Source organism: Archocentrus centrarchus, chromosome 8 (assembly GCF_007364275.1).
Source record: "Archocentrus centrarchus isolate MPI-CPG fArcCen1 chromosome 8, fArcCen1, whole genome shotgun sequence".
Classification (NCBI taxonomy): domain Eukaryota; kingdom Metazoa; phylum Chordata; class Actinopteri; order Cichliformes; family Cichlidae; genus Archocentrus; species Archocentrus centrarchus.
Genome location: NC_044353.1, coordinates 17,860,288 through 17,874,681, shown reverse-complemented (window position 1 = coordinate 17,874,681; position 14,394 = coordinate 17,860,288). Strand labels below are relative to the sequence as shown.

Here is a 14,394-nt window from a genome sequence, read left to right as displayed (position 1 = left end):
TTTTGAAAAATTTTCTGCTAGTAGTCTAGTTTTAAGTTGAATAAATCAATGGAGAAAAAAACAAAGGGATGGTGTTTCATCTTAAGCATATTACTGTTCTCTGTCATTTCCTCATTCTAGGAAAGGGAGGGTTCATGTCTTCATTCGGTGTACTTGCGTTTATTTCCTTGTGTCTGTAAACACAGCAAACTCCGCATACTGGATAAATTTTGTTTGTGTATTTTTCCTATTTGTGAGGAAACATGTCCATTTATAATTTGTATTTTTACTTGTTTTTTTCTTCTTTCAGTCTGGGTAAGTTGCATCTAGCTTCTCTTTGATGTGTCGAGGTATTATTTTAGTAATTAATATGACAATGATCCATTTCTATACCTGATTTACAGTTTTCTCAGATGAAGATTATTACCAGAGCAAAGCTTGTTGTACTTTTAAGGGTCATGACTTTGAAGATATGGAGTTTATCATTACGGGTATTTTCAACAAGAACGTTATGATGGAGTTCAACAGCACAAGAGGCAACTGGACAGGATTCTCAGTCTATTCAAGTGATGTTGCGAAAAGTTACAATAATCCTGTGGACAAAGCTCTAAGAGAAATTCAAAAAAAAAAACTGTGTTTTGACAACTTGGAGGCCATCAAGGAGTTAGGTAGGATTTGTTTTCTATTATTTCTTTAAATAAATTTACAGAATGTACTATGTTGTGCTCTGGATATCCCAATAGACCAATTTCACAGCAAACATTTCAACTTGTCAGAGCAGGAAAGCCTTAGATTGAGTTAACACTGATGCTGACTCCTTTCATTTAGGTGTAAGGCTCTGAATGAAGGGGATATTTAATGGACTGGAGCCATCAACAATCTTAACTTGAGTTGTCAAGCCATGAAAAGCTTCTATAATTAATACAAGCCAATACTGCCTGACTATCACTGTTTGTAAATCTAAAATCATTCAAAATATAATAAAATTCACAATATGCTTAATAACTACAGAAAAGGAACCCAAACAAATACAAAGGTCTTCTACTGAGTGTTTGTTTGTTTGTTTGTTTGTTAACGAAAGGTACAAAACTCCTTTTTTCAGATAACATAGCATTTACTCCGACCATCAAACTGAAATCTGTGAAGCAGTCTGGTGGTGGTCATCCAGCCATGCTTGTGTGCAGCGCTTTCGACTTTTATCCAAAACAAATCCAAATGACGTGGTTGCGTAACCAACAGCAAGTGACCGCAGGTGTCAGTTACTCTGAAGTGATGCCTGATGGGGATTGGTACTACCAGAGTAATTCTTACCTGGAGTACACACCAACTCCTGGAGAAAAAATTGCTTGTGTGGTTGAACACATCACCCTCAGTAAGCCAGAGTATGTGGTCTGGGGTAAGTATTCTGCTGAGATGCAAAGTTGAAAATAAATACATAAGATTAAAAAAAATAAATAAAAAAAAAAACTCAAGATGTATAAATGTAAGCATAGTTTTCTCACTGTTTCAGACCCCTCCCTTCCTGTGGCAGAACGAAATAAGATCGTTGTTGGACTGTCTGGACTCTTGCTTGGTTTTGTTGCTGTGATCTCTGGATTAATCTACTACAAGAAAAAATCTGCTGGATACATTACTCTCTGCAACAGTAAGGACAATAAAGGAACTATAATGAATTATTAAGTGTACTTGTTAATGATAAACATTTGTCTGTGTGATAAATATATGTTCTTACCGTGTTCTCACCATAACAGGGCGAGTGCTGGTTCCTGTGCAACACATCCCCGCTGAGGAAGCAACTTAACAGTCTGAACAAACATGTCTTACCATTCAAGATTATCAAAATATTGCAATTCTGTGTCTCAGGTTTTGTTGTGGTCACTTTTAGGTTATTGTTTGGATGGTGGTGGGGGCTTTACAGCTTGTGCAGATTTCTAGCGTAGGCTTCTTGATCATGGCAAAATTATGGATGGATGGATGATTATGTGATTTAAAAATTACAAATTGGTCATTAACTTAAAACACATCCTGCTGGCCAGGTCAGCTGCAGCTTCCGTTGCACCAGTGGTTCTCAAACTTTTTCCATCATGCCCCACTTTTGGGGATGAAATGTGTTGATGCCCCATGAGAGTCGAAGCTAGGGGGGTGTTGAAGCAACACAGCGGTTCTATGTAAACAATAGATGGTGACTGTGGAGAATTTTGCTAGTCGCTATCCTCCCTGCTGCCGTATGCTAACAGATTTTCCCTGTTCCGCTGGGAAAATTAATCCCATTCAACTTTTGTTCTGCATTGCTTTTTTCCGAGATCGTTTGCACCCCACCGGTAGGGCACAGTGAGAAACACTGCGTCACTGTAGATGAAGGCCAGCCTAGACATTTGAGGATTTCTTGAAAACAATCATTGTGGGGGATGGATGGGAATCTGTTTGAAGAGGGTCAGCATCTAGTAGCAACCTCCTAAATTGAACAGCCATCACTGATCAACTCCAGAATTTTAAAAAAAAAGAAGAAAAAAGTCGGTTTGGCAGGTATACAACTAGTGCAGAAAGGGTTTAAAACAGTTAAAATAGCCAGGCCTTAGACACGTGGTACTTTTGGATGTTCCCCAATTTCCCAAGGGAGTTCCACAGCAGAGGATTTTACACCACACTACATGAGGCAACCTTCCCATGTATCCAGGCCTGAGAACGGTACTAGTAGCACACTAGGTCATGACCCCCTGAGACTGGGTTTGTATCTTCTCCTGGTCCCAGTGATCACATACACTACTTATAAAGAAAACAGATATTTACTTGTGGAAATCTTGAACAGAACTACATGCACTATGTGTAAAAGCTGTAGTGTTGATTTTTGCCTTTATTGCATCATCATGGTGGCAAGTACCCAGTGAAGGCAGCCAGTGGCTGCCTAAATACTAGTTCTTAGAACACAACCACCACTGAACTCTGCTTTCATTTTGATGGTATTTACATTCTTGTAAAGTCTTTCGTGACTGCATCTTGTTTATTTTTGATGATAGGCATTTAATCTCCTATCAAGGTGTGGAAATTGGTTTTGGCAGTTCTTGCTACTCTAAGTAGTATAGTTTTCCACACATGCACTGTAATGTGCTAGTTATAAAAATAGGGTAAATGCTTCAATATAAAAAATATCTTTAAAAATCAAAAAATGCAAGTGAAAAATAATATTTAACAAATTTTATGTGAGTTGTGGGTGCTTACCACTGTTCTCTCATACCAGGAAGGTTCCTCCTGGTCAACCGGGTCATTTCCGTGTGAGGTTCTCTCTTTGCTTGTGTGGATTTCCTCCGAGTACTTTGACTTTCTCCCAAAGACATCCTTGTTAGGCTAAGTGGCAATTCTATATTAGCTGTTGGTGTAAGTGTTTGGCCTAAACTGAATTCAGAGCAAATTGGATGGCACATAGGTGTGGGTACTGAAGTTTTAAATAAATATAAATAACTAATGCCCAGTGTGACATGCTAACCAAGGTTGGTTTATTTAATCATGAGGAATTTTTTTTTTATTTTTTTTGCATAGTTACGTGACCAAACAACTTCCTTTACATATTTTGCACAAACAAAACAATGAGTAATCAGTTTAGCACAGGTATTGTTGCTTAACCAGAAAGTTTAGATGGTTGCCAGATATCCAGTATCTTTGTCCAGGAAGGTTTTTAAAAGACTCAGACTACTAACCTTAAGAGTGTTGATCCTTATTTTACTATGTCTGAGACAGTTTGTTTAAAAAAAACATTAAAAAAAATGCTAGTATGCACTGCTTTTTGAAACTGAAATTTAAAAAGAAGTTTTTTGTGTTGTTTTTACAGTTTTTCCAATTGCAATTTTTTACAGTCTATAGCTCATTTCCCATCTCTCATCTTTGTTTTTTCTAACTAATGACATTGATTAAGGATAAATTCTCACATTCAGAGTCTAATCATAAGTCAGTTTGGAGTGGACAGTGGACATTATTTAGTACTTTTTTTGGGGGGGGAAAATAATCTAACTTTATGTATTACATAGAATTTCAGCTTAACCATATATATGTTGTGCCAGGTTTTCTTCATGGTTCTGGCTGCAGAAGTTGCATTTAATCTTTATATATTTTTACTATTACAATTTTTGCTATTGACTGTATTTGCTGTTTTTACATGCCAACATTGTCCCCTTTAAGTGAATGTGCTCATACCAGAAACAGGAGAACAGTTTTTAGTTAGTCTAGTTAATAAACACCTTCATGTAACTGCTTAGTGTGATTGTCAATGATAGGGTAAGTGAAGTCAGATAACACAAAGATATCCTGTGTATGATGAACTTGTGTCATAGTGCAGATTTCTGGTGTCTTTCCTGGTAGAGAAAACAAGCAAAATAAATAAGTTCACTTGAATTTAAGGTCTTTTTTTATCACAGTTTTCAATATATTTTTTTTTTATCATTCTCACTGATAAAGAATAAACCAGCTTAAAGCAATGAGAAACAGATGATGAAGGAGACCCTCATTTGAGATTGCTTTGAGTAACAAATGCTGAGTGGGTTCCTGGATTGAGATCTCAGATTTGATGTCAGGATGTCTCTCTAAGCAAAAACACAATAACTACTGTAGTCATGTTTCCCTTTCAGCTGTATAAATCATATCATTCTAAAATAAAGCATTTGCTAAAATCTCTGTGTAATGTATTTTTCTTTAACAGTCTTTGTGTTAAATACCACAGTGAAATATAGCCATGCTAGTAGCTTGGCTCCAGGCATGTTAATATTTCTGTCCAGTGACTCATCATAGACATTTTAGAAAGTGAAATGTGACACAAAAAACAGGCTCGATACTGCAGACTCACTGTGGAGTCCTTTTCGTTATTACTGTGTGTGTGTGTGTTTCTGCTACACTGCTCATTCAAGATAAATGTAAATCCTCACTGTATTAAGTAGCAATCACACAGCAATTTACAAACTCTGTTAAGGTACATAAAAAAAAGTTTTCCTTAATTAATTAATTAATAATTATTACTAGTTAATTAAATGTTATTAAAGTAAAGTTGTGTACAATGTGCCCAGTGTGACATGCTAGCAAAGGCTGGTTTATTTAATCAGGAGGATTTTTTTTTTTTTTTTTGCACAGCTATGTGACTAAACAACGAGGAATCAATTTAGCACAGGTTTTGTTGTTTAACCAGAAAGTTTAGGTGGTTGCCAGATATCAAGTATCTTTGTCCAGGAAGAGTTTTAAAAGACTCAAACTACTAGCCTTAAGAGTGTTGGTCCTTATTTTACTCTGTGTGACAGCTTTTAAAAAAAAAAGTAAAAAAAATAAATAAAATAAACAAAAGATGCATTTTGTTTGTTTTTTTTTTGTTTGTTTGTTTTTTTACAATCTTTTACAATCTATAGCTCATTGGAACCATTTCCCGTCTCACCTTTTTCTAAAGAGTAGAAAAATTGCCCAGAGGGGACAAAATACTTATGTAACAATTAGGTGTTTGTCAAATAAATAATTTACTTCTCTAAGAAATTCACCTGGTTCTTGCTCAAGGCTTAGTTGGATGTGAACAGTGAGATGGATTTTGATTGACTGTGAATATTGTGTATTGCTGGCAAAGTGGTCTTGAGTTGTAGTCTGTGGCGCATCAGTGTAGCTACAAAATGAAATCAATCAAAAATCAGTGTTGCAGTTAATGCATGTCATGCCTCAGTCTGAACATTTCTTTGTTTTGCTCAATAAAATCTGTCTTAATTTATTCCTTTTTAATTTGCTTTTATAAGACTAGACTTAGAACATGTTCAGTCACTGAAACAGTTTCTAAATCTGTGTTTACCTGTAGAACTTGGATGATGAAATGGATTTAGTCCAGCAGCAGCATTTGTACTTTCAGCTGCTCCCTTTATTCACAACCATAAAGGGATTTGTGTCTCCTTTTGGGATATCACAATATATCACGCATAATAAAGGTTTTATGGACATAAATTAATTATTATTGTTGTGAAATTAAAATTAGTCAATGCTTTTATAAGGTGTTTTAGGTAAACACTACAAAAGGGTCATTCTAGCCCATTGGTAGGAGCTGCTAAGCAGCATGATGACATCATAATAACTGATAAATGAGAAGTAGAGAAACCTCCTCAAAAATTGGATATTTCAGGTGGATAAATTGATCTTCAGGGACTGCTTAAGTACGATCCGGTTTCCTCATCACACATGGAAATCTGTTAGATTAGACGCACTGTCAGACTGAAAGTAGAAATTTAGTGTTATTAGTTTGCAGAGCTCTCTGATATCGGGCTAACTGAATGTATCAGTAGCAATCTGTTACATTAGCATTCCCAGTATGACGTTTAAATAAACAGTAATTAAATGCCTTGGCATTTCCCAGGTGTACTTGATCCAAATATGCTCACAAAGGCTAACATGCTGATATTTGTCAGGTTTAGCATGCTCATTTGGACTTCCCTATGAAGCACAATTGGAAAAACTGAATTTTGGATTGTGGGACCTAAAAGTCAGATTCACCATCTGAAAACCACAGGCTGCATAAAACTCAGCACTATTTTATGCTATAACGGCTTCAAATTTCCGGGAATTCCAGAGATGACTTAAACCACTTAGAAATGTACGCATAAACATCAATAATATTTCATTGTTGATTTATCCAGGCATCGACTGCACTACAGTGGCAGTGACTGCAGTACAATACAGGCTGCAGTACAGTCACTGCCAGCACAGTGACTGCAGTACAGTTGAAGTGTTGCCAATTTTGGAAGTGAGGAGTTGTGTTAAAGCTCAATGAGGTGCAGTGTTGATTCATATGTGACTTATTATATATTTTAACAGAATGATCATGATGATCTATGCTTATGCAGACAATATATTAGATAGAGGGAAGGAAAAATAGCATTAAAAAGGGAAATGGCAATGCAACATTAGTGAATGTCAGCAGAGGAAATGCTGAAGGAGAAGGCATCATGCATGAGGAGGAAATAAATGCAACAGGAGTAAAAGGGAGGGCAAGAGACAGCTGTCCTCAATCAAGGCCTGTTATGCAATGTCTCACCAATCTGTCAGCTTCCTGAACATCTTTCTTCAGCTTCACTTCGATCTTTTTTTTTTTCTCTTTTTTTTTTTCTCTGCATTTCTACTTTTTTGGGCACTGTCACAGTCCTTTCTCCTGTTTCATGCATGAATATCAACACATTATTCTCATCAGTCACTCAATGTGCTGCCAGGCGGGGGGTAAAGATGATGCACAGTGGAGTGATCCGTAGTGAGTGATCTTGATGTTATGTAATCTTTGGTTGAGTGACCTCAGACACTGCAGAGATGGAGGATGAGGAGAAGTTAAAGAGAAAGAGAGCAAAATAGGGGGGTAGAGAGGGGAAGCACAACAGGAGAGTGCTCTCTCCCACCTGCAGCAATCAGTATTAATAAGTTTCACCTCACCACACATCTTTCATATAGTTTATGCAACACAATTTTGTTCTTGGCGAGAAACTTAAAAAAGGAGACATTTTTCAGGTATGCTGTTGCCACTGCTAAATTCACCCAGTGGTGTCTGTTTTATGAACCACAGATTAAAATTTATGAACCTGCCATCTACTGAGAACTCAGTACAACTGAGAACTCTCCAAGAACTGAGGAAAAATAAAAGCTGGTTATATAAAAGTGCTCACATTTTTTAAGATTTAAACTTTCTATTATTGCTTGCTTATCAAAAAAGAGTTCATTATATTTTAGATGGATAATGACCCCTGAGGAAAATCTGGAATGTGAAAGGTTTATTGGGATTAATATGAGCTTCACCCCTCCGTGAATCGCCACCTTATCGTGGTGGAGGGGTTTGTGTGTCCCAGTGAGCTTTGTGGTCCCCTTTTCCCCCTGGTAGGGTCTCCCATGGCAAATTGGTCCTGGATGAGGGTTTAGACAAAGAGTAGTTCAGAAGACCCCTATGTCTTCAGCAACGAGGGAACAGTTTACCCTGCCCGGGAGGAGGGTTACCAGGACCTCACCCTGCAGCCAGGCCTGGGGAGGGAGCTCGAGGGAGAGCATCTGGTGGCCAGGCATTATCCTGTGGTGCCCGGCTGGGCACAGCCCGAAGTGGTCACATGGGCCCGCCCTCCTGTAGGCCCACCACCCACAGGAGGCTTCATAGGGGTCGAGTGCAGTGGTGGCCAAAGGTGGATGCCCTGGCGGACCGATTTCCGGCTATTGAGACTCGCTATTGGGACATGGAATGACATCTCTCTGGTGGGGAAGGAGCCTGAGCTAGTGCGTGAGGTTGAGAGATATCAGCTAGATATAGTTGGGCTCACCTCAATACATGGCCTGGGCTCTGGAACAAGTCTCCTCTCCAGGAGATTTGTTCCCAGGCGAGGTGAGCCTGGGCCATGCGTTGGGCTCACCTCAACTCATGGCCTGGGCTGTGGAACAAGTCTCCTGGAGTGGAAACTTGTTCCGGAGCCCAGCCAAACTGTTGTTTGCGCTTATGTGCCGTATGACAGTTCAGAGTACCGACCCTTTTTGGAGTTGCTGGGTGGGGTGCTCAAAGGTGCTCCTTCTGGTGAATCCATCATCTTGCTGGGAGACTTCAATGCTCACGTGGGTAATGACAGTGAGGGGTGAGATTGGGAGGAATGGCTTCCCCGATCTGAACCCAAATGGTCTTGTTATTGGACTTCCGTGCAAACCACAGTTTGTCCATAACGAATGCCATGTTCAAACATAAGGATGTCCATAAGTGCACATGGCACCAGGACACCCTAGGTCGCAGGTCGATGATCGATTTTGTAATCGTATCACCAGATCTGTGGCCGTATGTTCTGGACACCCAGGTGAAGAGAGCTGTCAACTGATCACCACCTGGTGGTGAGTTGGATCAGGTGGCGGGGGAAGAAACTGGACAGACCTGGCGCACCTAAACGTATTGTGAGGGTGCGCTGGGAATGCCTGGCAGAAACCCCAGTCCACGAGATCTTCAACTCTCACCTAACTTCGACAGCATTCTGATGCTACTTTCCCACCGCCGAGGTTCCGGAGCCGGAGCAAGTTCCCGTGCCGATCCCAGTGAACCGGCGAAACACTTAAGAACCGACCCGTGTTCCCACCGCGTTTCTGTGAACTGCTCCTTTACGTATGAGTGTGGGCGGGTCCCCATCTGGACACGGAAGCCGAAGCGCACAAACGTGGGAGAACACGCTCTCCTTTCTTGTGCTGCAAATATGTTTTACGGTCCAAACCAAACTACTGCAGCATCTGTGTGCAGCACAGAGGTAAACACAGACAGCGATTAGAGCAAGACAACAAGTACGCACTTTGTGTCCTTTTATCTGTGATATGAACTGATACAAAGCAGCAAGTTCAGCCTTAGAGCCCAACCTAATTCACAGCCATGAAAATCGCTTCGCTTTTCTCATGTAATACACATGTAATATGGTAGAAAACTTGATGTTGAGACGGCAGAGTCACCCCTCTCTGCCGCTTTCAGCACGCATTCCTGGTTCCAGACCAGCTAGTTTGAGGGGTCGGAATTGAACCCATTTTTTCGGCCGAGCACCGAGTGTTTCGGGGGTAGAAAACCCGCCTAACGGTTCAAATTATGGCACAGGCTCCAGAACCCTGTTGGTGGGAAAGAGGCCTGAGAGAAGCTGAGGACAGTGAGTCTGAATAGACCATATTCCGCACCCCCATTGTTGAGGCTGCTGTTCAGAGCTGTGGCTGTAAGGTGGTTGGTGCCTAACCCCCGAACCAGATGGTGGTCACCGGAGGTGAAGGGAGCCATCAAGCTGAAGAAGGAGTCCTATCGGGCTTGGTTAGCCTGTGGGACTCCAGAGGCAGCTGACAGGTTTCAACAGGCCAAGCGTAATGCAGCTTGGGCAGTGGCCAAAGCAAAAACTCAGGTGTGAGAAGAGTTTGGTGAGGCTATGGAAAAAGACTTTCGGACGGCATTGAAGCGATTCTGGCAAACCATCAGGCAACTCAGGAGGGAAAAGCGGTGCTCCACTCACATGGTTTATAGTGCGGGTGGGGTGCTGCTGACTTCAACTGAGGCTATAGTTGGACGGTGGAAGGAATACTTTGAGGACCTCCTGAATCCCACTGACACGCCTTCTGTAGTGGAAGTCTGGGGACGAGAGGGAATGCCTTGCCCAAGATGACTTGCCCGGGGGTGAGGTCACTGAGGTGGTTAAACAACTCCTTGATGGCAGCGCCCCTGGGGTGGACGAGATTCTCCCTGAGTTCCTGAAGGCTCTGGATGTTGTAGGGCTGTCTTGGTTGACACGCCTCTGAAACATCGCGTGGAGATCTGGGGCAGTGCCACTGGATTGGCAGACCAGGGTGGTGGTCTCCATCTTTAAGAAGGGAGACAGGAGGGTGTGATCCAACTTCAGGGGGATCACACTCCTCAGCCTCCCTGGTAAAGTCTACCCCAGGGTGCTGGAAAGGAGGGTCTGCCCGTTAGTCGAACCTCGGATCCAAGAAGAACAATGGAGTATTCGTCCTGGTTGCGAAACGCTGGACCAGCTCTTTATCCTCACAAGGATATTCGAGTGTCCATGGGAGATAGCCAAACCAGTCTACATGTGCTTTGTGGACTTGGAGAAGGCAATCGACCATGTCTCTCGGGGTATCCTGTGGGAGGTGCTGCAGGGGCATGGGGTGTCTGGCTTGTTGTTGTGGGCCATTCAGTCTCTGTACAACTGCAGTGAGAGCTTGGTCCGTGTAGTCGGACTCGTGTCCTGTGGGTGTTGGACTCCGTCAGGGCTGCCCATTGTCACTGATTCTGTTCATTTTTTATGGACAGAATTTCTAAGCGTAGCCAGATGGCGGAAGGCTTCTTCCTTGTTGGCCTTAGAGTCCCGTCTCTGCTTTTTGCGGATGATGCGGTCCTGCTGGCTTCATCAGGGGGTGGCCTCCAGCTTGCAGTGGAACGGTTCGCAGCCGAGTGTGAAGCGGCTGGCATGAGAATCAACACCTCTAAGTCTGAGGCCATGGTCCTTAGCCGGAAATGGGTCGAGTGCCCTCTCTGGCTCAGGGACGAGTTCCTGCTCCAAGTGAAGGAGTTCAAGTATCTTGAGGTCTTGTTCACGAGTGATCAGAGAAGGGAGTGGGAGATCGATAGACGGATCGGGGCTGCTTCTGCAGTGATGCGGACACTGCACTGGTCTGTCGTGGTGAAGAGGGAGCTTAGTGTAAAAGCGAAGCTGTCGATTTACCGGTCAATCTACGTTCCTACCCTCACCTATGGTCACGAGCTTTGGGTAGTGACCAAAAGAATAAGATTGCAAATACAAACGGCAAAAATGAGTTTCCTTCGAAGGGTGGCTGGCCTCTCCCTTAGAGATAAGGTGAGGAGTGCGGCCATCCAGGAGGGGCTCCGAGTAGAGCTGCTACTCCTCCACATCGAAAGGAGCCAGTTGAGGTGGCTCGGGCATCTGATTAAGATGCCTCCCGGCTGCATCTTGGGCGAGGTGTTCCAGGCATGTCCCGTGGTAGACCCAGGACACACTGGGGAGATTATATTTCTCAGCTGGCCTAGGAACGCCTTGAGGTCCCTCCGGATGAGCTGGAGGACGATGCTGGGGAGAGGGAAGCCTGGGCTTCTCTGCTTAGACTCCTACCCCCACGACCCAGCCCTGAATAAGCGGAAGAGAATGGATGGATGGATGGATGGATGTAATATGAGCTTCATATTAACTTCTGATTTATTTCTGTTCACTTTGTATTTTGGTAGAGCAATGCAAAATTCCCACAGCCTACATGTGTTTTGTTTCATTAATATATTTAAAGGGCATATATATATATATTTACATATGTGCATGTTGTTAAATGAGTTGCTTTGGTAATATTTTGTGTGAAGTGTAACAATAAAGATGTTGAATAATGAAAACTTTTTTTTAGTTTTTGCTTCCATAAAGTCTAGAAAAATGACTTTAATTTTAGTTTGACCTAAAGATGCGTAAAAAACACAAAATGCTTTTTGGTGAAATCAAATCTTGTATTGCCTGCGGAAAAGGCCTTGACACTAGGTTATCTTGACTCTGTCATTCTTCTTTTCTCTCTGCAGCTGGACTGCCTGTGAGGCTGTCACACTAGGAAAGACAGCTGTCCCCTTGTGTGGCACAGAATTCATTAGTGTCGAGCTACTGTAACAGTTTGCCTCCCCGAGCCAGCTGCCACCCTTTTCATCCACCTACACTGCCTGTGTCACCTCTGTGGAGAGTGAATTTATCAAACCTTTGCAGGGAGCTTAAGCTCACCTTCACATTTTGCTGAATCAGCACCAGCGGAGAAAATACAGTCAGTGATATGCACTTACTCTCAACAGCACACCCACATTTTTGCTGACACAGCAGAATGTCTGCGAGTGTGTGTTCTCACACAGCAGCGCTTACAGCTTTATTGCTGTGTGTGTGTGTGTGTGTGTGTGTGTGTGTGTGTGTGTGTGTGTGTGTGTGTGTGTGTGTGTGTGTGTGTGTGTGTGTGTGTGTGTGTGTGTTACTCACAATTCCTTGATTGCCTTAATTATGATCAGCTGGAGATCATCATCCCTGACATTTTATCTTTGACAGAAATTACACCACCTATACTGTATATGGATGGTAGGTAGGTAAAAGCAAAAACTGTTATTGGTGCAACTGTAACATGTCAGCAGTCTCTCCTTATTGTTTTTTTCCTGTAAGGTGGGGTCTGCTGTATCAATAAAGAGTTCATATATATATATATATATATATATATATATATATATATATATATATATATATATATATATATATATATATATAGGTCATTACTCCATCCATTAATAGGAATCAGATGAACCTTCAGATCTGATGTTGCGCTCATGTTTTCTGTCCTCTCTTTATGTCTCTGTTGTCTAGTTTCAAACTGAGGCAAAGCCTCAAGTCAGGAGTGTTTTCTTTAGCCTTCTCTGGCTGGGCTGAGCTAGCAGTTGTTGTGCAGTCCATATACGATAGTAAGGTGTGAGTCACTTTAATAAAAACAGCTTTTTGTGATTTTGTTTTATTGCTGCGAAATTGTCCATTTAAAAAAATTCCCACTGTTTTGTTTCTATTCATATTCTAATATATTTGGTCTGTAAGTCTGCAGCAGTGTTTCCTCAAACACGGATTTATGTCACATCTGGTGCTCTTTCTCCCTCTCTTATCAGCATGCTCCACTACTCTCTGTCACTGTCTCTATTCCTCCATTGACTGGACGTGAGCAAGATGGCTTAGTAATGTCTGCCACCGATTCTCCATGGATTTATCCTGTTTATATCGCTCTTTATGGCAGAGGTCTTATATGGAACTCCCACACCCCTGAAACTGCTCTGCCCTGGAGCCAAATGTCATTTATGACAGAATATGAGTGCAGGCAGCTCTGCAGCAGTCCTCCTGATAGTATTTTTAATGGAGTTCTTTGATCTGATGTATGATATTTAGCAATTCTACATTCGCTCTGATGCGAGCTCATTTTTGTGAGATGAAGAAGAAAATGGAAGCTGCTCTCTCACATAGCCCGGAGGCACAATGCACTATGCGTTTCTGTGCCTCATCTGCTGGAGGATTTTGAGACTGTGTTTTGCAGCTGAATTTAAAAAACGTGACTGGTTCACCTGCAGATTATTATGTAATATGTCACCTAATGTCCTTATGTCATATAGGTTTAGATCATGGCTGAAAAATACAGCATAACTCCTCCCAGTTTGCACAGTAATTTTCTACTAAAGTTGTGCTAGTTCAGCACGTACTGTAATGCTACTGTCACACCAGGGAATACAGTGGTTGGAGACATGACCAAAATTATTGCAACTGTGTGCAAAAAACTTTCAGTCTTGTTGTCTTTGAAATGGTTGCTTCAAAGAGAAGGACAAAGTCTGTGAATGCTCACAGTTAGTTGCCACCTTCACTGCAACTCTGGTGCATTGAGATGGTGATAAAACTGCAATAAGATGGAGTCAGTCTCCTGTCAGTCTGCTATCAGTTTGGGGTCAGTTTGGTAATTACATTCAATCTGTTTGTGATAACTGTGAAAAATAGGTGAAGACTGTAAATCTGTTACAGTCCACATAAACAGAAATTCACATTAACTACTTACATTCAGAGTCTAGCCCAAACCTCATAGATTTGAAACAGAAATTCCTCCACATATAGCAACGTACCTGTAGTTGCTGCAGGACAGCAATTTAACTCCACAATGACATAGGCGCTTGGCTTCCTTGCTTATATACAGGAATATAACCAGATAACTGTCAACCAGCTGAGTGTTTCAAAGAGCTGCATCACAGATTAGTTGTGCTCATCGGTGCAGACTGACTCAGACTGATTGCAAAATGTTGGCAATCTGTCTGCATTTATAAATTAGATGGTGATTATTTGCAAACCTTTGCCAATCTGCCTGACAGTGACTGCAGTCAGTCTGAGTCATACT

At 41.7% G+C, this 14,394-nt stretch overlaps 2 protein-coding genes across 2 annotated transcripts in view; both read left to right on the top strand.

Annotated features, from left to right (window-relative positions):
• The window catches only part of pitpnc1a (phosphatidylinositol transfer protein cytoplasmic 1a), a 75,411-nt gene that overhangs the window by 38,272 nt on the left and 22,745 nt on the right, over positions 1-14,394 (top strand). The gene's annotated exons all lie outside the window — the stretch shown is intronic.
• Positions 243-2,970, top strand: LOC115784659 (class II histocompatibility antigen, B-L beta chain-like). The gene is made up of 5 exons (XM_030735973.1): positions 243-294; positions 384-647; positions 1,082-1,375; positions 1,490-1,624; positions 1,731-2,970. Exons 1-5 carry the CDS (start codon positions 243-245, stop codon positions 1,778-1,780), a joined length of 795 nt encoding a protein of 264 aa, XP_030591833.1. The 3' UTR covers positions 1,781-2,970.